The sequence below is a fragment of the Gouania willdenowi genome, chromosome 3 (assembly GCF_900634775.1).
Source record: "Gouania willdenowi chromosome 3, fGouWil2.1, whole genome shotgun sequence".
Taxonomy (NCBI): domain Eukaryota; kingdom Metazoa; phylum Chordata; class Actinopteri; order Blenniiformes; family Gobiesocidae; genus Gouania; species Gouania willdenowi.
In genome coordinates this window covers 37,391,381-37,410,256 of record NC_041046.1, presented here as the reverse complement: position 1 = coordinate 37,410,256, position 18,876 = coordinate 37,391,381, and the positions used below count along the sequence as shown (strand labels likewise).

The 18,876-nt window shown below is 36.7% G+C and overlaps 1 protein-coding gene across 1 annotated transcript in view; it reads left to right on the top strand.

Moving 5' to 3' along the window:
* itga11a (integrin, alpha 11a) overlaps positions 1–18,876 on the top strand; it is a 75,934-nt gene that overhangs the window by 13,476 nt on the left and 43,582 nt on the right. The window contains exons 3-10 of the mRNA XM_028436893.1: positions 11,620–11,732; positions 12,184–12,275; positions 14,331–14,445; positions 14,596–14,723; positions 14,886–15,034; positions 16,137–16,281; positions 16,895–17,060; positions 17,665–17,735. Of these exons, the coding sequence (XP_028292694.1) occupies positions 11,620–11,732; positions 12,184–12,275; positions 14,331–14,445; positions 14,596–14,723; positions 14,886–15,034; positions 16,137–16,281; positions 16,895–17,060; positions 17,665–17,735 (979 nt within the window). The remainder of the gene's footprint in view (positions 1–11,619; positions 11,733–12,183; positions 12,276–14,330; positions 14,446–14,595; positions 14,724–14,885; positions 15,035–16,136; positions 16,282–16,894; positions 17,061–17,664; positions 17,736–18,876) is intronic.

The following is an 18,876-nucleotide window of genomic DNA, read 5'->3' as shown; positions in this document are numbered from 1 at the left end:
AGCTGTTTGCTGAACGTCAACAGCACAGGTTACTCGGATGTCAATTTCAGGTTTCATTACATTCATATCTTAACAAATCAACAAAATCATTGAAAATAATTTTCTTTGTACATTTTTTTAATGTGATTTGAACTTTATGTTAGTCATCAACATCCCCCACGCAAAAAACAAATGGAACAAAGGCAATAACTCTGAAAAAATAATTGTGTGCTTTTCATTTTCGAACTCCATCAAGGTATTGATACCCTGAAGCCACACACCAAGTTTGGTTATTCTATCTTAAACAGTTTCTGAGAAAAGCAGTCCCTTTTAACTCGGACGGATGGACGCAAGAATGCTCAAACCTATATATCCCCCTTCCTCACTCTGTGGCAGGGGATAATAACTACCAACATAGAGGCAGTATGATGATTAGAGCCATTATGGACAGTGGTGGACTAATTATTAAGGAAGGGGGCTTGTAACTGAAGGGTTGCTGGTTTGAATCCACTGTAGAACCTTGAACAAGTATTTTAAACCTTATTGCCTTCTGGACTTTCTTCAAAAAGACATTCTTAACCACAATGAGATTATGCAGGTTAAATAAAGTTTTGCTTTTTTAAACGATGGGTTTGATTCCTGTTTAAGTTTGCATGTTCTCCCCTTGCTTGCTATGACACAGGTACTCCTGGGCAAGCCAAATGTGGTTATTAGGGGTGGGACGATAGTTCCCACTACAGTACAATAACGGGCACACAACAAGATTCAACAAGACATATTGTCGCACGAGATACCCACCTTTAGTGTTTACCCATTAATTTGCTACAACTTGGGATTTTTGTTAATACATTTCATGTAAATAAAAATCTAAATCACTATACCGACCCTTTAACCAGATTGTTTTCTCTGAGACCTGCTGTTCAAAATAAGCTCCTTTTTTCTCTCCATCAACACTCAGACTTGCTGGTGATGTTTTTCCAGCTCCAAATTTACTTTGAAGGTAATATTTAGAGGCATTGTTCAAAAGTCTCACTGTATGTTACAGTTGAGTTGGTCAATGACTAATCACCGTCCAACACGTTATCCATTTCTGCTCAGCAGTTTGGGGGTGAGATTGAAATGTGTTCCACCCATGAGGCAGACATTTCTGCAGATTAGACCAAAATGGTCTTTCTTCTTTTAATCAAATGACTGATGATGCCTCTTTGAAGTGTCAGACCAAAACTGTGCAGCTGTGCATGTGTTACCCGAGTGTGTGCTGATTGTGTGGGTTTTATGTTTGTCTCTCAGCAGCTGTTTTTATTTACTTCATTTACAAACATGGCTTAACACTTGATTTGGGCGGGGCTCTTTGAAACATACACATATGATTAATTACTATGAATGTTCTTTGTTGTTCTCGCTCTTTTCTGGATTTCCAAAGCACGCGTTCACCTCATCACAATTTTTTGAAGGACAGATGATCAAAGGAAAGAATTTCAGTGGCAACTGACATCTTTTGGAAAGTTATTTGATGAAAAAAATAAAAATAATAATAATCTAAATATTCCCGTAACTCCTGCAGCCCACTGTGAAACCAGAAACCGTGTAAGCAGATATATTGACTTTGTCCGTCACAAAAACTATCATAGTTTTACTTATTCTGATTTAAGTCAATAGTGAATAATTAAATCAAATTATGTTTATCCTCAGAATCAGAATCATTTATTAATGGCCACACAATAGAGTTGGTGGAATTTGTTTCCGGTACAGCACATCATGCGCACAGCGTGTGCATCTCCTGTGTCAGTTACATACATACAGATAATCAAACAATGCAACATTAGAAGATTTAAGTTACTTTAAGCATTCGTTTAGTGTCCGTATGTCAATGGGGAAAAAACTGTTCTTAAATCTATTTAATAGAAGCCCTTATTCTCATAAAGTAAACTTACTGCTGCTAGTTAGCAGTTTTTGAACGATCGAGCTACAAATGTAGCATTTCCTCACAGGTTTACCTTAAAGTCTGTGTAAAGCAGAAATACATTTGTGTTATGAGTTTGTCACACCACAGAAACATGTGTCATTGAACACTGAGCCAAATTTGAAAGATCAAAGAAATTGCTAAGTGTATAAAATTAGGTACTGTAGATAATATTATGTGTCAAAATCACGGAAAAAGATGCACTTCTCTCTGGTCTGAAACACTGTGGGCGTGTCAGTTAAAGGCGCTGAAATCACGGCCACACGCGGGAAGGGCACCGCCTCTGTGTACTGTAATGGAAGCTAGCCCTAGCAGCGTCATCAGACGGACCCAGCCCGACCTGCTTGAGCCATCAGAGCCAGAAACTGACTCAGTCAGCCTTAGGGGTGGGAACCTCTGGGTACGATACGATACGTGATACAAAGCTCACATTAACGATTATCTCACGATATATATGACGATACTGCGATTATCAATATATTGGTCAGAAAGCAATCTACAATAATCTATGACATAACAAGAAAAAAAAAGCTTAAGTGAAAAAATAACATTTTTATTTTATATCTCTGAAAGACAATACATTGAAAAAGTGTCCAATGAACAGTGACACTATTTTAGTGCAACATTTCTGTAAATAAGTGTCAACATACCAATGTAAACGAATAAGTATCTCCAATAGTGCTTTCTGTGAACAAAAAATAGGGTCTTTCTTACCAGTGACACCATTATAGTGAAATATTCCAGTAAACAAAATATTGGTTCCTTCAACAAACATTTCTGTGAAACCTGCACATTTTAGTGAAAAAGCAGAAAAGGGTTTGAAAATAATAAAATGAATCTTAAATCCCCGAATAAATAAATAAATAAAAAAATTAAATTTAAAAAATAAAATAAAATCGCTCCACAATTAAATTCTAAATAATTGAACGGATTTTTACATGTTTTAAGGAATACATTTATGACCTATTTAATGTGTTTAGAAAAAATGGCTGAATTTGCTTTACACAGACTTTAATAATATGTTACTCTAAACCCTGGCAAAGTAGAAGCTCCTTAAGGAACAACATGAGGCCTCATCTCCTCCAGTTGGCAAAGAGCAGCAGTCATAGAAACCGACATGCTTTTTTTTTTCTTACTACTCAGCTGAGACGTGACCTTTGATACTCTATTACGAGTCGCAGGCTGCAAAGAATCACAGGGAGTCTGTGAAGTATTTTATCAGAAGAGCCTGAAGTGCTGCTCCCTTATTTTGACCTGTTTTCAGAGGAGAAAAGAGACGTGCTGGCAGTGAGTTTTAGTTTAGCAAAAACAACATCTGGAGTTGTATTATTCATTTCTATGCATTTAAAATTACATGGTCTCTATTCACATTTCGGACAGATCTTTACCTTTACAATTATCAATGAAAAACATTTGTTTTTACATATAATAAAAAAGGCATTGATGTTAAAGGGGCACTCAATACATTTTAATTTAGATTTCAGCCTGATGGCATCCTATACTGAGCAGCAAAGCCCTGGGTTTAACTTACACAGTGGATTTGGAGACTTTTCTGAGTGGAGTTTGCAGCTTCTCACCTTTAATGTTCTCCATTTATTAAATGAAGGCTTGTATACTTGTAACTGTAGTGTAACGATATCTCAATACGGCAATATATCGCAATATTTTATCGCGCGATCGATTATCGATATGCTCGCACTAAGTATCAATTTTTTTTATATATATTTTTAATTTAAAAAAAAAAAAAAACAATTCAAAACCTTTTCTGCTTTTTCACTAAAATGTGCAGGTAGGTCTTCACAGAAATTTCGTCACTGTTTGTTGAAGGAACCAATTATTTGTTTACTGGAATATTGCACTATAATGGTGTCACTGAAAAAACAAGACCTTATTTTTTGTTTACATAAAGCACTATTGGAATTACTTATTCATTTACATTGATATGTTGACACTTATTTACAGAAGTGTTGCATTAAAATAGTGTCACTGTTCATAGGACACTTTTTCAATGTATTCTCTTTCAGAGATACGAAATTAAAATTGTATTTTTTCACTTAGATTATCGTAGATTGATTTCCTGACTAATATATCGATAATTACAGTATCGTCATATCGTGAGATAATCGTTTTCATGTGGTACCCAGAGGTTCCCACCCCTACTTGCAACGTAAATGTAATTGTTGACCCTACACTTTAACCTGCAATTTGTTATTTATAAGGTTTCAAAAAGTCAGGTAATGCAAAAGTTGAACCTAAACTAATATATTCGTGTGTAAGTTCATGTATGTTCAGGGAGGATGGAGCCTCCTGTCTGACAGAGACAAGCATCATTTATGGACAAAGGAAGCAGAAGCTATTTGATTCATTTTATTATGCCACCCTCCAGTGTTTAAGGACATGCACATTAAGTTCATACATCACTCACTTCTGGTGAACCTCACTATTGTGTTATTTATGCCTTATTTTTGTTAATAGTAAAAATAAAAAAAACTCAAGTTGAACCACACATATTTGGACCCAAATGAAAAAAACATGAGACTTCTTGTGGGCACTATAAATGGACGGTTTAATAATTATTAAAGAATTATGATTTGATTTTGAGGGCAATGTTGATCTTGAAGATGTCCTCATATACATGAGGTCAAATGTGGTTCATTATTAAATAACTATTAATTCCCCCCAACATGTTACATGTTTATTTAAGGAGGTGTAAAACTGGACAAAGTACAACCTTGGATCGTGAAACTGTCACTTGAAATAATCTATTGTTTTGTGCGTGCCAACACAATTTCTACATTTCTTTAACGCTGCTCTTAATGAAAATTAGCTTCAGATGGAGAAAATTCTTCAAAATGAAGTGATACAGCTAATCAGGGTTGGTATTGATTAGGACTGCGGGAAACAATACGGGATTCAGGGTTTGCTGTAGCAGTTGTGGTTAAGGTTACAGTTGCGTCAATAACTTCCAATTAAAATACACCAGCTTGAAATTCCTTCCAAACTGAATTAAAGAAATTAGTTTCCAGTAGCACAAAAAAGTGAGATAATCATGTTGGCATGCATAAAACAATAGACTCATTCATTTACATGATAGTTTAATGATCCTCGTGAGATTGGGCTCAAGTAGATTGAGAAAGAATGAATGAATGAGACTGACGTGTTAAACAGACGGCAAAATATTTTCTTGTCAATTTCAGGTTTTCAAAGTGGAAAAATGCTAAAGGCTAAATAAAGCTAGTGATATGCTCTCATCCTGCAGTGATCATTGTCTGTCAATACTGGCTTAACGGATGCAGGGAATGATGCACATAGGACAAAAAGGCTGACGATGTGATCCATTTCCAGCAGGTGGTACACTGTAGCTTAAGTTAATAACAATGTAAATATTTGTTTGGAGAAAAAGGAGTTAGAGCACAGATCTCTGGCTGCATAAGAGAAACAAACCAGAATAAATGGTTTGATTACCCTGGCAGATGTTTTAATTACTATATTCAAATAAAATACAGACCATTCAAACAGCTCTGGAAACAGTGGACACATTGAGCAAAACATCTCTGTCTCCTCATCACTCGCTGATAAAAATAACATTGTTGGGAATTGTTTTGTTGCTGCCAGAATTTTCTGGATTTATGTGTCAACTTTAAGGGGAAAAAAGTGCAAACATGATATCACAGAGAGAAGGAATGCAATGAGCAATGCTGCGATTGGAGTAGCCCATTCATGTTTGGGGCAGGGATGTGGTTTCACAGCGTATACATCTTCTCTTTCCAAATATGCGAAACATGGCCACATTACCGAGAGCCTGGCTTTCAAAATGGCACTTTTTCAAACCCCTAAAGCTGGTCTTCCTTAGTAATTGGGGTGGAAAGTTTCAGTGCATTCATATCTGGTGACGCTTGTTTTATTTCAGTGGCATTAGCATCCATACAGCAGCAATATGTTAAAGAGGCTTTGACCCTAATGATCTCCTGAACATGATCGTTTGCACAGATGATTCTGATGACGTTTTTGCAGGTTAAGGCACAAGAATTCAATTCAAAGCCAGCTGGTCCTTTCTTCCCAGAATAGGTAGATACATTATATCCTGACCTGAACTCAAGGTGCATGCCAATGGATTTCAATAACTAAAGCAACGCAGATGTTATTAATAGCTTTGAACATGTGGGCCCTGCTGGAGCCTGTGGTCAGATGACTCTCTGAGTCAGTAGGACTTTAAATGTTGGCTGCAGGAGTAATAACACTGAATCCTACTTCTGTGTGAGTCATACCTTTGATATGTACTGAAGGACTGCCACAGTAGCAGATACAGCTGATGTGAAATTTGAAATCACAGCAATGTGTCAATCTGTTAAGTCTGCATAAACATATATCTTTTCAATTCAATTTAGTGTATTTGGAAGGGACAATGCATATTAATGGGTGTAACACTACGTAAATATGCCAGATTTAGCACTCCAGCTAATCTCCATCTGTAGTCCCCACCAGCGTTGCCACAGTTACCTTGAAAAATCAGATTACTTCTTTTAAAAGTAACTTATTAACTTTACTGATTACATTGACTCTAAAAGTAACCCCCTCCACACAGCCTCAACATATGACGGTTTTGCCAATACTCACTTTTTTAGAAGTAAATATTTAACAGGAACGTCAACAATGTATCTCCTGACAAACTATTACCTGAAAAAAATTTGTTTTCATTAAAAAAAATAAAAAAGACAGTCTTTCCTGGCTTCAATTAAAATAAAAAACTTTATTTATTTTTTGATCTGTCATATGTCATATTTTGTCTGAGTATGTAACACAAATAGTTACTTACGGTGATTTGGATAAGTAATAAAGGTAGGGAAAAAATAGATTCTACGATATATTGCAATTTTTTGGGTGGCGGTAATGCATCAACCACTTAGTGCAAACATGAAGAGCTGCAGCAGTGTGTGATTTCCCTTTGGCAAACAAACTAACAACCGTGGTCAAACCTGCACCTGTGCGATTTAAATCAAAAGTATAGACATACTTTTGATCGATTCCATGGCGAACAGATTTAGACATGACCAAAGCTGCATTAAACTCTGCTCCGGATAAGTAGCGTATTGTACACACAAGGAACATTACTGCTAATCTTGTCCTTCACGATCTGGACATAAAGCTAGAGCAAGCAAGATATGATAAGACACCCAGCAGCAGACCAACAGATCCGGAATGGGATATTGAATAAAATTATCCAGGTAAGGATAAGGATAAACTTTATTGATCCCCAAATGGGGGAAATTGAGATGTTGCAGCAGCTCCAAAAAAATAGGAAACGGGAAATATAAATAGCATCAATAGCAATAACAATAAAATCAAGCATAAACACTATGTACAGGAAATATAAACAGTATCAATATCTACACTTTCACTTGTGGAAAGACAGATCAGGTCAGATTAAAAAAAACACACAAAGAGCAGCATGAGTGATAATGATGATTATTATGCATCAGAGTCATGTGGCAGTGATGCTGTTAAACAGCCTGACTGCAGATGGAATAAATGATGTGCGGTAGTGCTCCGTCTTGCAGGATGGATGTCTCAGTCTGCAGCTGAAGGAGCTGCTCAGAGCCCCCACAGTGTGGATGAAGCCAGTCAAGGTGTCTACGTGCGTTATGTCACATGAGGCGGATCCAACCCTGTCCATCATAGTGTGTGCTGCGTCGTGGAGCTGATCAGCTGTGTGCACCCAAAGTGCGTGCATCAGCTGCAGCTTCTTAAATTAAACTCTGAAAGACGTCAGACTAATTTAACACTGAGTACAACATAAAGCCACAGTTTGATCCACCACACAGTAAACAACGCAAGGTACCTCACAATACACCGCAATATTTTTGACCACGATAATGATATCACAATGCGGCGATTCTGCAATAATAAATATATCGCGGGGAATTTCGTCCACAATAATTTACGATATCTGTGTCACTGAAGAAATTCTGAATTTATCTACTGCACTGAATCCATTTCACAAGAATTACAAAACATTGTCAATCAATTTCACATGAATGACAGCCTAGTGAAACAAAGTGTATAATGCACAGTGGCTAAGGATGGGAATCGAAAACTGGTTCTTTCTGAGAACCGGTTCCCAGTAATCCAATTCCTAGGAATCGTTTGTTGGCTTGCCTGTCAATTCCACTTATCGGTTCCTCTCACGTCGCAAATACGTAACGATAAACTCCTTCAGGTCCTGTATATTGTGTGTTTATGCTAGCACCAAGTGAAGCTCCTTTCAGAGATATAGTTATTCTGTAGCTGTACACCACAGAGAAACCAATCCAGGTTTGAAAAGCATCATTCCCAAGAAGACTCATGGTTGAACTAGCTCAAAAGGGTGCTTCTACTCAATACTGAGCAAAGGGTCTGAATACTTATGACCATAATGTGATATTTCAGTTTTTCTTTTTTAATAAATTTGCAAAAAAATCTACTTTTCTGTTTTTTACTGTCAAGATGGGGTGCTGAGTGTACATTAATGAGAAATAAAATCAACTTTTTTGATTTTAGCAAATGGCTGCAATAAAAGAAAGAGTGAAAAATTTAAAGGGGTCTGAATACTTGCCGTACCCACCGTACATGCAGCATATTGTATAAAGTGTGTATGAATCAAGTGGATGAATATTAAGTGCTTTAGAAAGCAGTGGCAGACACTGTAAAATACATTCAACAATATCAAGCATTAGCATAAAATGTGAAGTACCGGTATATTACTACATCACTTGATTTAACAGTTTTCAAACAAAATGTTGTTTTCTACCTTTCAGAATATTAAGTTTTAATCTGCAAATAAATCCTAATGACATTGGAAATGAATGGGATTTGTTTGGTTTGGAGGTTGAAAACCTTTGCACCATGTGAAGTTGAGCCTTTCTTGCCTTGTTCAGTTTAACAGAAGTGCGTGTACCTTTCTGTTAAAGTTGCATCAATTATAGAACTCAAGCAAGCCTTGATCAGAGATCAGAAGATCGTTCTCTCTGTTGCTGTGACCTCAAGGTCTACACAGGTCTGCTTTTGTTATTAATGGTATCCAGTGTCACAAGTGGCAGGGCATTGTTCCTCTGACTGCTGTTGTCACTAGTGATTCTCACTCACATCTATGGTTTTTGAAAGCATTTTCTTTTTTTGCATGCGCAGTTTAAAAGAGATCATGTGAGTTAGTCTATGAATTTGTAAAACCCAGGATCAAGTAAGACTGTTGTGCAAGAGTGAGATTTCTTTAGCTCATCATTAACAAAACATTTTGTCTAATCAATGGTACTCACCCGATTAACTTGAATTAGTTGGTTTGTATATCTACTTGTGCATCTTCCCTATTGAGTTCTCTTCATTATACAATCTTCTTGACTTGAGTGTTTTGGTGGAAGCGTCTGAATGCAGTGAAGGAGATCTTAGTGCAAAAGCAGAAGTGTCAATTTAAAAAAAAAAAAAAACTACTTGAAGATACATGAAAATGAAATGAAATTGTTTTTAAAAGCTTTATTTTTTCTTTGTGGCCCAGTACATATGCCATTTAAACACTTTAGAAGAGTGTAATCAATCACACAGTACATATAAATTGATGGAAGTTGTGCTTTGATTCCCTACTGATTTGACAATTGACTTGAAAAAATCCTTCTTATGTTGAACTAACTTTTTGTCTTTGATAAAATTTCCATTACACTGAGTCATCTAAAGCCTTTGATCTGCATTTTTAATCCACGTTGATCTCTAAAGGGAAAACCACTATGAACTTAAGAGCATAATGACTCTTTTTAAGCTTTACCTCATGTTCAAAGCATATCTGCGCATTCTTCTTTTACAACTTTTCTTTAGCTAAAGAGCCACATCTGCATTTTTAAATGTAATAACTACTTTACATGTTATAAAACCTTTAAGTATAATTATTAAATTACAAGTAATGTTAGCACAAATTATTAACTTGATCCTGGATTGACCAGTTTCAGCTTATTCCAATAACTGTATAAGTTAGTAATTGTGTTGCAAAAGTCCCTTTAATCCTGTGGATATAAAGGGATAAACAAGCAACAAGACTGTTTAAAAGATGACTAAATGTTAAATCTGTACTAAAAGGCCCAGAGTGTCCTATTAAAATACCATCCACACCGTCATTACATTACAACCACTTAGTTTGCACTGAATTCTGACCCCACCATCAGAGTGTGGCTGCAGAAATTCAGCTTCTTTAAACCAGGAAACATTTTTAGGATGGTTTTGTCCAATTTTGGTCAAGTCTGAAAGAACTTCAGTCTTAGTTTTCCGTTTCCTGCAGAAAAGAGAGGCAATCAACGTAGTGCTCTGCAGTCATAGCTCAAAAGCTTTTATGTTGCATGATCAACAACAGTGTTCATTCATATCTTGGTTACAATGTGGTGTTCACTGATTTACTGTTGTCTTTCTGTCGTCTAGAACTAGGCCACTGTCTCCTGAACTCAATCATCAACAAGACAACAAGAACTGCTTTTCACAGAATATTTTTTCTCTTTTGAGTAAATTTAAGTTCTGAGGTTTTTAGACTTGTTTTCTAACTTGTTTGCTTGATTTCAATCAATGTGAATGTGTACTAATTGCTACCCAAACAGCAACTCTGTAATTGACTAGTTTGGAAGTTCTGGAGTATGGTTAGAAGTGCAGCGGAACAACTTATTTATTTCCAACTTAACAACTTTGAGGTTTGGCCAATACGATATTGATCTGATACAAAATAAGCACAAATAATACATACTTTTATTACTTATTTTGCAGTGTGGAATGTTAGAAAAGGCTTGATCAAGTGATATTACAAAACAGAGAACAATAGTCAGCAACAGTAGGTGAGGAAAACAGACCTATTATTACTGTCCAATAAGTTACATGCATTTCAACCTTAAACATAGAGTAAGAATATTGTACAATTTCAAACAAAATAAATAGAAAAATAACCTCAATAAATCCAACAAGATTTGGCGCAAACTTCCGCCAAGCGCCAAATCTCTGAAACCTCTTTGCCAGATATTGGCAGTTATCAGGATCAGTGATCCGGGTCATGGTACCAATCATCATTCACACTTTAAAGGCTTGTAAGAAAGTTATATCCCCATTAATAACCACATACAGTAGATCCAAATGTATGGACACATCAATTTTTAAAAAAAAACCATGAGTATTTGTGCAATCCTGATCCAATCTCGATGAAACTTGGTGTAGCTTCAAAGATCGTTCAATTACAAACAGTATATTGATCTGGATCCCCTTTAAAATGTTAATAGAATCTTCCATAGCGTAAGGTCCATTTATAAAGGTTAACCTTTGAGGTCTATCTCTAATTTTGTGAATGAAGTACTTTTGACGTTATCCTGCTAACAGTCAAACAAACGCCAGTGAAAACAATGTAATTTATATGAGATTTGATATAGGCCAATATATTCCTACTTATTTTTGATTTTTTTGCTCCTGCTATCGGACCGATATCAGGTATTATCGGCTTGGGAAACCCTTAGCTTTAGGATTGTGCAACAGACAAACCTGATGAAGTGGCTTGGATTTGTAAATACTTCAAGTTTTTGAAAAATATTTCATAATATTTTCTTTTATAACTCAAATGTATCACTATACCACAGTACTGATTAACAATAGAGTGACTCTCACCTTTATATTCTGACTTCTTACAGGTTATTGGTGGGTGCCCCCTATGAAATGAATGGCCCTTACCAGACGGGGGATGTTTACAAATGCTCTCTAAGCAAACGAATCAACGGCAATGGATGCTCCAAGCTCAACTTAGGTATCATATTACAAAACATTACGTATTCACTTTTAGAATAATATAGAGATGGCATGTGCCACATGCACTGTAATCTGTGTTCATATGAATTTCTTTCAGCATGAGTGTCATTAACAAGTGTGGTAACATGTGTGAGACAGATCTGTGGCTACCATACCAACCATACCCTATTTCATTATTTTTAAATGTTTTTGTACATTTCCACATGTGTGTTTTACCACCCATTTAACTGCATGCCTTCTCATAAGGTGTGCAGGTGTTGTGTTGGTTAGGGTCTCCCATGAAGTTTTGCGATGCAAACATTTAGATTGGCGGAAGTCGATGCCGCTTGAGTGGCTAGACAGCAATAACAAACCCCCGATTCCCAGATGGTGTAATTAAGGTTTTCCGTCTAAAAAACTAAATCTGCATCGACGACGATCAACAACAATCAAATTCATTTTTTCTCAAGGAAGGATATCTCTGACCAACGTATCAGAGAGAAAAGACAAGATGAGGCTGGGAATGACGCTGACGTCAAACTCCAAAGATAACAGCTTTGTGGTAAGTCAAAGTTAACGATATGACAATTACTGGTATTTATGAAAATAAACATGATTTACAAACAAAAATATGTGGTATTAAGGATAATCCATACTTACTTTACTTACTTTTTAATTTTACATTGCAAAACACGGCACAGGCTGACAAATGTTGCTAGATAACAGTCATAACAGTCATACGCGTTCAAGTAAATAATCAGTCAGTGTTAATTTTGTGGACAAAGTTTTTAATTGACTATACATTTTTTGGTGACAATAAATAGACTGTCTAATTTAAATGTGAAAAAACAAGCCTTAATACTATACCATATCAGGTTGATCAATGGTAATTGAAGCTTTAAAAAATGCATGTATACTTTAGTCGACTACATCTCTAACAGAGTTTGTCGACAATCTTAAAGCTGGGGTATGTCAATTTTTTTGTGGTTTTATTTGGTCAAAAATCCATTTGAGCGTATTGTAATCCAAAGTGTTCTGAGTGGACAGTGAATATCTTCTACTTCTCCTGGCTCTGTAAATTAAGTTTATAAATCCAGGAGCAATCCCATGAGAAATTTTAAGCATTACCATTGACTGCTCGAGCTGCTCGTCAAAAGTTGATGCGCGTTCTGGATCTGAGAGTAGGGACAGTCCCATGGCTTTATATTTCAACTGAAGTCTCTAATGCGGCTTTTGGCACAGCGGTTACACGGCAAAGCAAGAGGAAAAAGGAAGACTGAGGTGAAGAAGCAACAAAATAAAGGCATCAAGCTTGATCTGGTTTAATCATAGGAGGATAGGAGTATTATTTATATTATTTAAATTATTTTATATACATAGGAGTTATTTATCAACCATAACTATGAGTTATAACTCATTATAAGATAAATAAAACAAGATTCAGCCCCAGTAAAAAAACTAATGGAGTTATTTGTGCTTTTCATGTGCTTTTAAATTAATTAAATACAATAACACTAATAGAGTGACCCACATGCACTAATATATTCCATAAAATATCAGCTCATGAACTCTGAGTCAGCAGCCATTGTAGCCTTTTTAAATGTGTCTAGTGTTGATGTATTAAGATTTATTTATGTTTGTAAGGAAATTGTTTACACTTTAAGTTGGGAATTGTTTTATTTATTTATAGTTTTTTATCCATCGTGACGTTTATCGTTAGTGATAAATAACAGAAATTATCAGGATAAATTTCTCTATGGAGAAAACAGTCGCAAAGAGTTCCACAGTGTGCTCTTGCATGCGAGTTTCGTTCAGGTGGGGAGGGGGGAGCGCCTCACAATTCTACATGCCCCAGCTTTAATGTTGACAAAAACTAGTAATTGAGTAATTTAGACCAAATCTAAGTTGCATTTTAGTCATAAGACTACGACTAAATCAAAAATTGCTGTCAAAATTGCAGAAATAATAAACAATGGTAACTTACACATGTCAAGAAATTGACATGTGACAAGATTAAGAGAGCAGTGTGTAAAGAAAGGTGCAAAGGATTAAAAGCATTGTTTGTGCTTTTGTTGTCATTATCATACTAAGAGCAATGTCAGCAGTCTTCTAAAAGGGCAGAAGTGCAGAATTTCTAATTGGAACAGAAAGGCAGCTCAAACCTTCTGAACTTGTGGCCCTCCATGAATGGGTTTGGATGCTCAGTGCATGTTACGCTCCCATTTGGCCTAAAACGCACTGTGGAATTATTAGGAGGCTTAAACTGTGCAAAGGCTAAAAACTCCATCTGTATACTCCGCCTACACACACTTTGTATTTAGTTTTGTTTAACCAGTTGAAACGAATTGAATTGTAGAGATTATTTCTTTTACAATCATAGCCTGACCAACAAAACCATAAGGTGGGCACTAGAGCACAAATATCACTAAAAACACGAGCTAAAGCTTGGATGATAAATATATACGTTAATGTTAAAAACAGGAACAACATTAAACAAAGACAGTTTATGACTTTGTCTTTGTGTGTCCCTGGAAGTTTTCTAACAACCTAAACTAAAAACCTTTTGGTAGCGATCGAGTGTTAGTGTTTCTGTGAATATTTTCCTCTTGTGTCTCAGGCCTGTGGGCCGCTGTGGTCCTACGAGTGTGGCAGCTCTTACTACAGCACTGGGATCTGCTCCAGAGTCAATGCAAGCTTTAAGTTCTCCAGAACAATTGCTCCTGCATTTCAGAGTGAGCTTTAAAATACCCTCAGCATGACATGAAAAGCATACACACATCAACACTCTGGTGTAACCTTAGGGGATTACTTCCTCATTTTTTGAACATCTGTTTCTTCCATCGGTACCTAAGATTAGGGCTCATCTTTAACATCTTTTCCAGGATGTGAAACCTATATGGACATAGTAATTGTACTCGACGGCTCAAACTCCATCTACCCCTGGTATGAAGTGCAGGCTTTTCTCATCAACATTCTTCAGAAGTTCTACATAGGACCAGGTCAAATACAGGTGGGTAAAAAAGGATGACGAAACTGGAATAGTACACAATGTATTAATAGCTTCATAATTAAGTCCTGCTTTCATTTGGTTTATGCAATATTTCCAGGAATGTTCTTTACTTCAAGTTAAACCTACGATCTTCTACCTCTGTCCTTGTGTTTCTTCGAGTAGGTCGGTGTTGTTCAATATGGTGAGAAAGTCGTGCATGAATTCAAACTCAGCGACTACAGATCAGTTGAGGAAGTGGTGAAAAAGGCACGCAGCATCAACCAGCGTGGCGGAGAGGAGACCAACACAGCTCTAGGCATCAACATAGCACGGTGACCTACTTTATTTACATAAGAGAGGCCCTCAATTTTAGCCACTCTAAATCCCATCACTTTCCAGTTCAAGGATACAGATATGACAAGGTTTGCATTGAAGGCATGAATACAAACATAACAGTTCATTGGTCCTGCAATTATTACTGCATCTGGTTTAAAAAAAAGCACACTAAAGCAGCACAAAAAAAAACAATAGACATAAATCACATAGACTCTAAATATCAGGGCTCCTGAGTGCCTGAGAGATTTTTTGTAATTGTTTTATATAAGTAGCTGAGGAAGAAATGTTCTCCTGACAGAAGGAAACAATCAGCTACAGACTCATAAACTAAGGGGGAAACCCTGAATAGACGTATATAATATTCAACCATAAAATTATCAACACCTACCTAACATCTGACTCTGAACCATCAAGCTGTGGGATGGTAACCACTTGACAGCACATTAAGTTACACAAGTTGAAAATTTGGCTTTATTTATATTGGACTTGTTTTTGTGCTGGAAAAGAGATCTGGCAACATAAAACTCAAATCAACACCACAAAGACGATGCGTCTCCAATTCACTCCTGTACCATTTCTAACTCATGACACACCACATTGTCCTGCAGATGGCGTTGGGTTGGATACAGATCAAAGTACAATCAGTGTGTCGAGCGAATAATTACATTCATGCAAAGGCTCCCAGCAGTGCAATGCTAAAACCTATGGAGCTCTTTTCATTGATCACAAGTGCTCATCAAAACAATACTTTAGTTTATTACAATCCCCTTCTAAATGGAGTGAGTGCTGCAATCGAATGTGCAGTGGATGGAGTCTATACTCAGTCCTCATAACCTATGATGTTTCTCCTTAACTGATAATGGATTTCATAATGTAAACAGTTGCACATTGTTCAGCATAGAAAACGTTTTCTCCTATTTTAAAGTCACATTTACTCTTTGAAAGAAATGCATCTGAACAAGAAAAAACGAGGCAAACTTCCAATGGGCTTACGAGAAAATCCTTTATATATTTTCAGTCATTGACCAAAAAAGCAGCTAAATTTAACATTTTAGTCGTAAAACGTTGTGACTGTACTAAAATGATTTGCTCTCACAGCTCACAGGCCTTCAGACACGGAGGCCGGCGAGGGGCCAAGAAGGTGATGATTGTGATAACTGACGGAGAGTCCCATGACAGCGCAGACCTTCAGCAAGCCATTGAGAACAGCGAGAAAGAGGGCATCACACGCTACGCCATTGCTGTGAGTCTGCTAAACCTTCACAGCTTTTAAATATTCTAAACAATAATGAGGTAATTCCAGTGGGATTTGTTAAAGCTGTTACCACAAAGCTTTGGTTTGTGCCACTGCTGGTATCACTAATAAGACACTTAGTTTCCGTCCCTCACACCTTTGATCCGTATATTAATATTTTTCCTAAATTTTACAAAAAAAAATATTACAAACTGTGAAGTGCTCTTGCTTCTTGTTCTTTAATCTTTACTTTTATCTTTCTGAGAAAAAATCCAAAAACCATATTGGCGAGAACTAACTGGTTCACAGACCAGTATAAGGAAAAACCAAAACTATGTAAATTTACAATTTTCAACCAGGTCAGATGTAATGACTATGAGATTAATGACAAAGATGTCTAACTGTTAGCTTGAATAACGTACATTCGCCTTATAGGCATGCAAAGCAATTAGATAACATTAATCAGGGTGTAAAATAAAAATAGAAGCGATAAGATGATTAAAAATTGGCAGTAGAGAAAAGAAGTGCATCTAACTTAGAGTTAAAACATTTTCACATTGGATGCTAATAAATTAAAAGGACAAATGCACATTAATAAATGGTGTTTAATTTGTCTACTCAGGTGCTCGGCTACTACAACCGGAGAGGAATCAATCCAGAAGCCTTCCTGAAAGAAATCAAAGATATTGCCAGCGACCCAGATGACAAACACTTCTTTAATGTGACAGATGAGTCTGCGCTAAAGGACATTGTGGATGCCCTCGGAGAACGAATCTTCAGTTTGGAAGGTTTGTCCTTGAAAAACATTTGACCCTTTATTGTTGTATTCAATGTTGCTAAACCCAGCAAACAGAACTCTGGTCAATCGGAGTTCTTCGTCAAGACTTTTATCTTCTTATCCAAGAATATTTTCTATTCATTTAAAGAAAATGTAAGAATTGCCATCATTTAAATCACTGGGATAAATGTTTCAACTTTATCTTTGAGTTATTATGCCTAAAATTGTTTTATCTTTAAATTAAAACATAACAGAGTTTTGGAAAGCATTTTACTAACTACAATACAACATTTTTGTAATCCTAATCATTCTAATTAATGAAACTGAAAACAGGAATTTGGCTTCTTTGCCTAAAAGAGTCAACATTTAAATTTTTAAACATTTGAAGTGTTTAAAAATGTTTGTAAGCAGCCAAAGCTCACAATCAGTACTCATGAACATATCAGTGAAAATAATCAGTGCATTAAAGAGGATTGTTTTTTAAATATATATACAGTCACACCACACAAATGTATTTATCAGATTCAAAAGGGTGAGACTTCTATTTTACTGTACCTGCTATTACTTGGGGCTGCAGGATGAAACATCCCTCACAGACTGACTTGTTTATGCAGGAACGAGTGAGAACGGGACAGCGTTTGGCCTCCAGATGTCTCAGGCAGGATTTTCTGCACACAACGTTGAGGTCAGTTGGACGCATTCTTCTCTATCAGCTGACAGAAACACACATTGTCTCAATTTGTGGTGCCTCGCAACCCCTCCCACAACCTGCCGTTTGTCACTGTCCGGTCCCCACTGAGTTGTCTGGAGTTTGGTCCCAGTGGTTGAAATCATCATGATTTATGAGCTTCTGACGGATCTGATGGGCCTTTTTCCACTGGATCCATGAGATGATTGTAAATTAATGCGACTAAGCTTGTATCCCAGAAAACTGCAAATTAGAGAGGTGCTGCGGCAGAAAGGCTTTTGTGTAATTGCTCAAACCTCTGGATGTGTCTGAGAGCAGATTGTCTTGAGTGGCTTTCGGCAGCTTGAATAAGATTCGGCACCTGAACCGAGCCTCATTTTAAATACATTAATCAATCCAGCTGCTTAGGTTTCCCAGTTTGCCTTCACAGTGTGGTTTGTCAAAGGAGAAATAAATAAGTCCACATATTTCACAGTTTGCAGCTGGGTAGTGGAATGGCTGGAAACTTTCTCCACAAGGTTAGATTCCAGAGATGTTCAACAGCACCAATCTGATTGTTGAGATGTGGATAACTTGTTGGAAGGAATGTCGGGACTTTAAAAAAGTACAACCTTGAAAGGCCAACATGGTTTTTCCTCTTGTCACCAATGCCAGCTCTAAAGATTGCCCATGTCACTTTTTGGCAGATGATGCAATTGCATATGTTGCAGAGATTTGCATTCTGAATAGAAACACACAAAAAATGTTAACCTAAATATTTAATTTGGTGTAATTTTGTTTTGTAACTTTGCTCATATGAAAAACACTTCCCTTTGTTTATCAGCATTGTACTTGATTTCAAACCACAATCTATTCCAGTACAATGAGAACTCGACATAGTATCTGAATTGAGGCTAATGTCCAAGCATGCAACTGCAGTAGAAATAGGTCACCACCAGTGTATGAGAAAGAGCTGCTTTGAGGTTTCGTTCATTCGCCATGGAGACCATTTTGACCAAAACATATAACCACACTGGCACGGTGCTGCTGTCAGAGAGTGACGTAGTGCAATACGCGGTCAGCACAAAATTCCATCTTACAGAAAAGAATCAGTTTCCAGCATAAGCTCAAACACTGGAAAGTGTGTTGTCGGCATTTT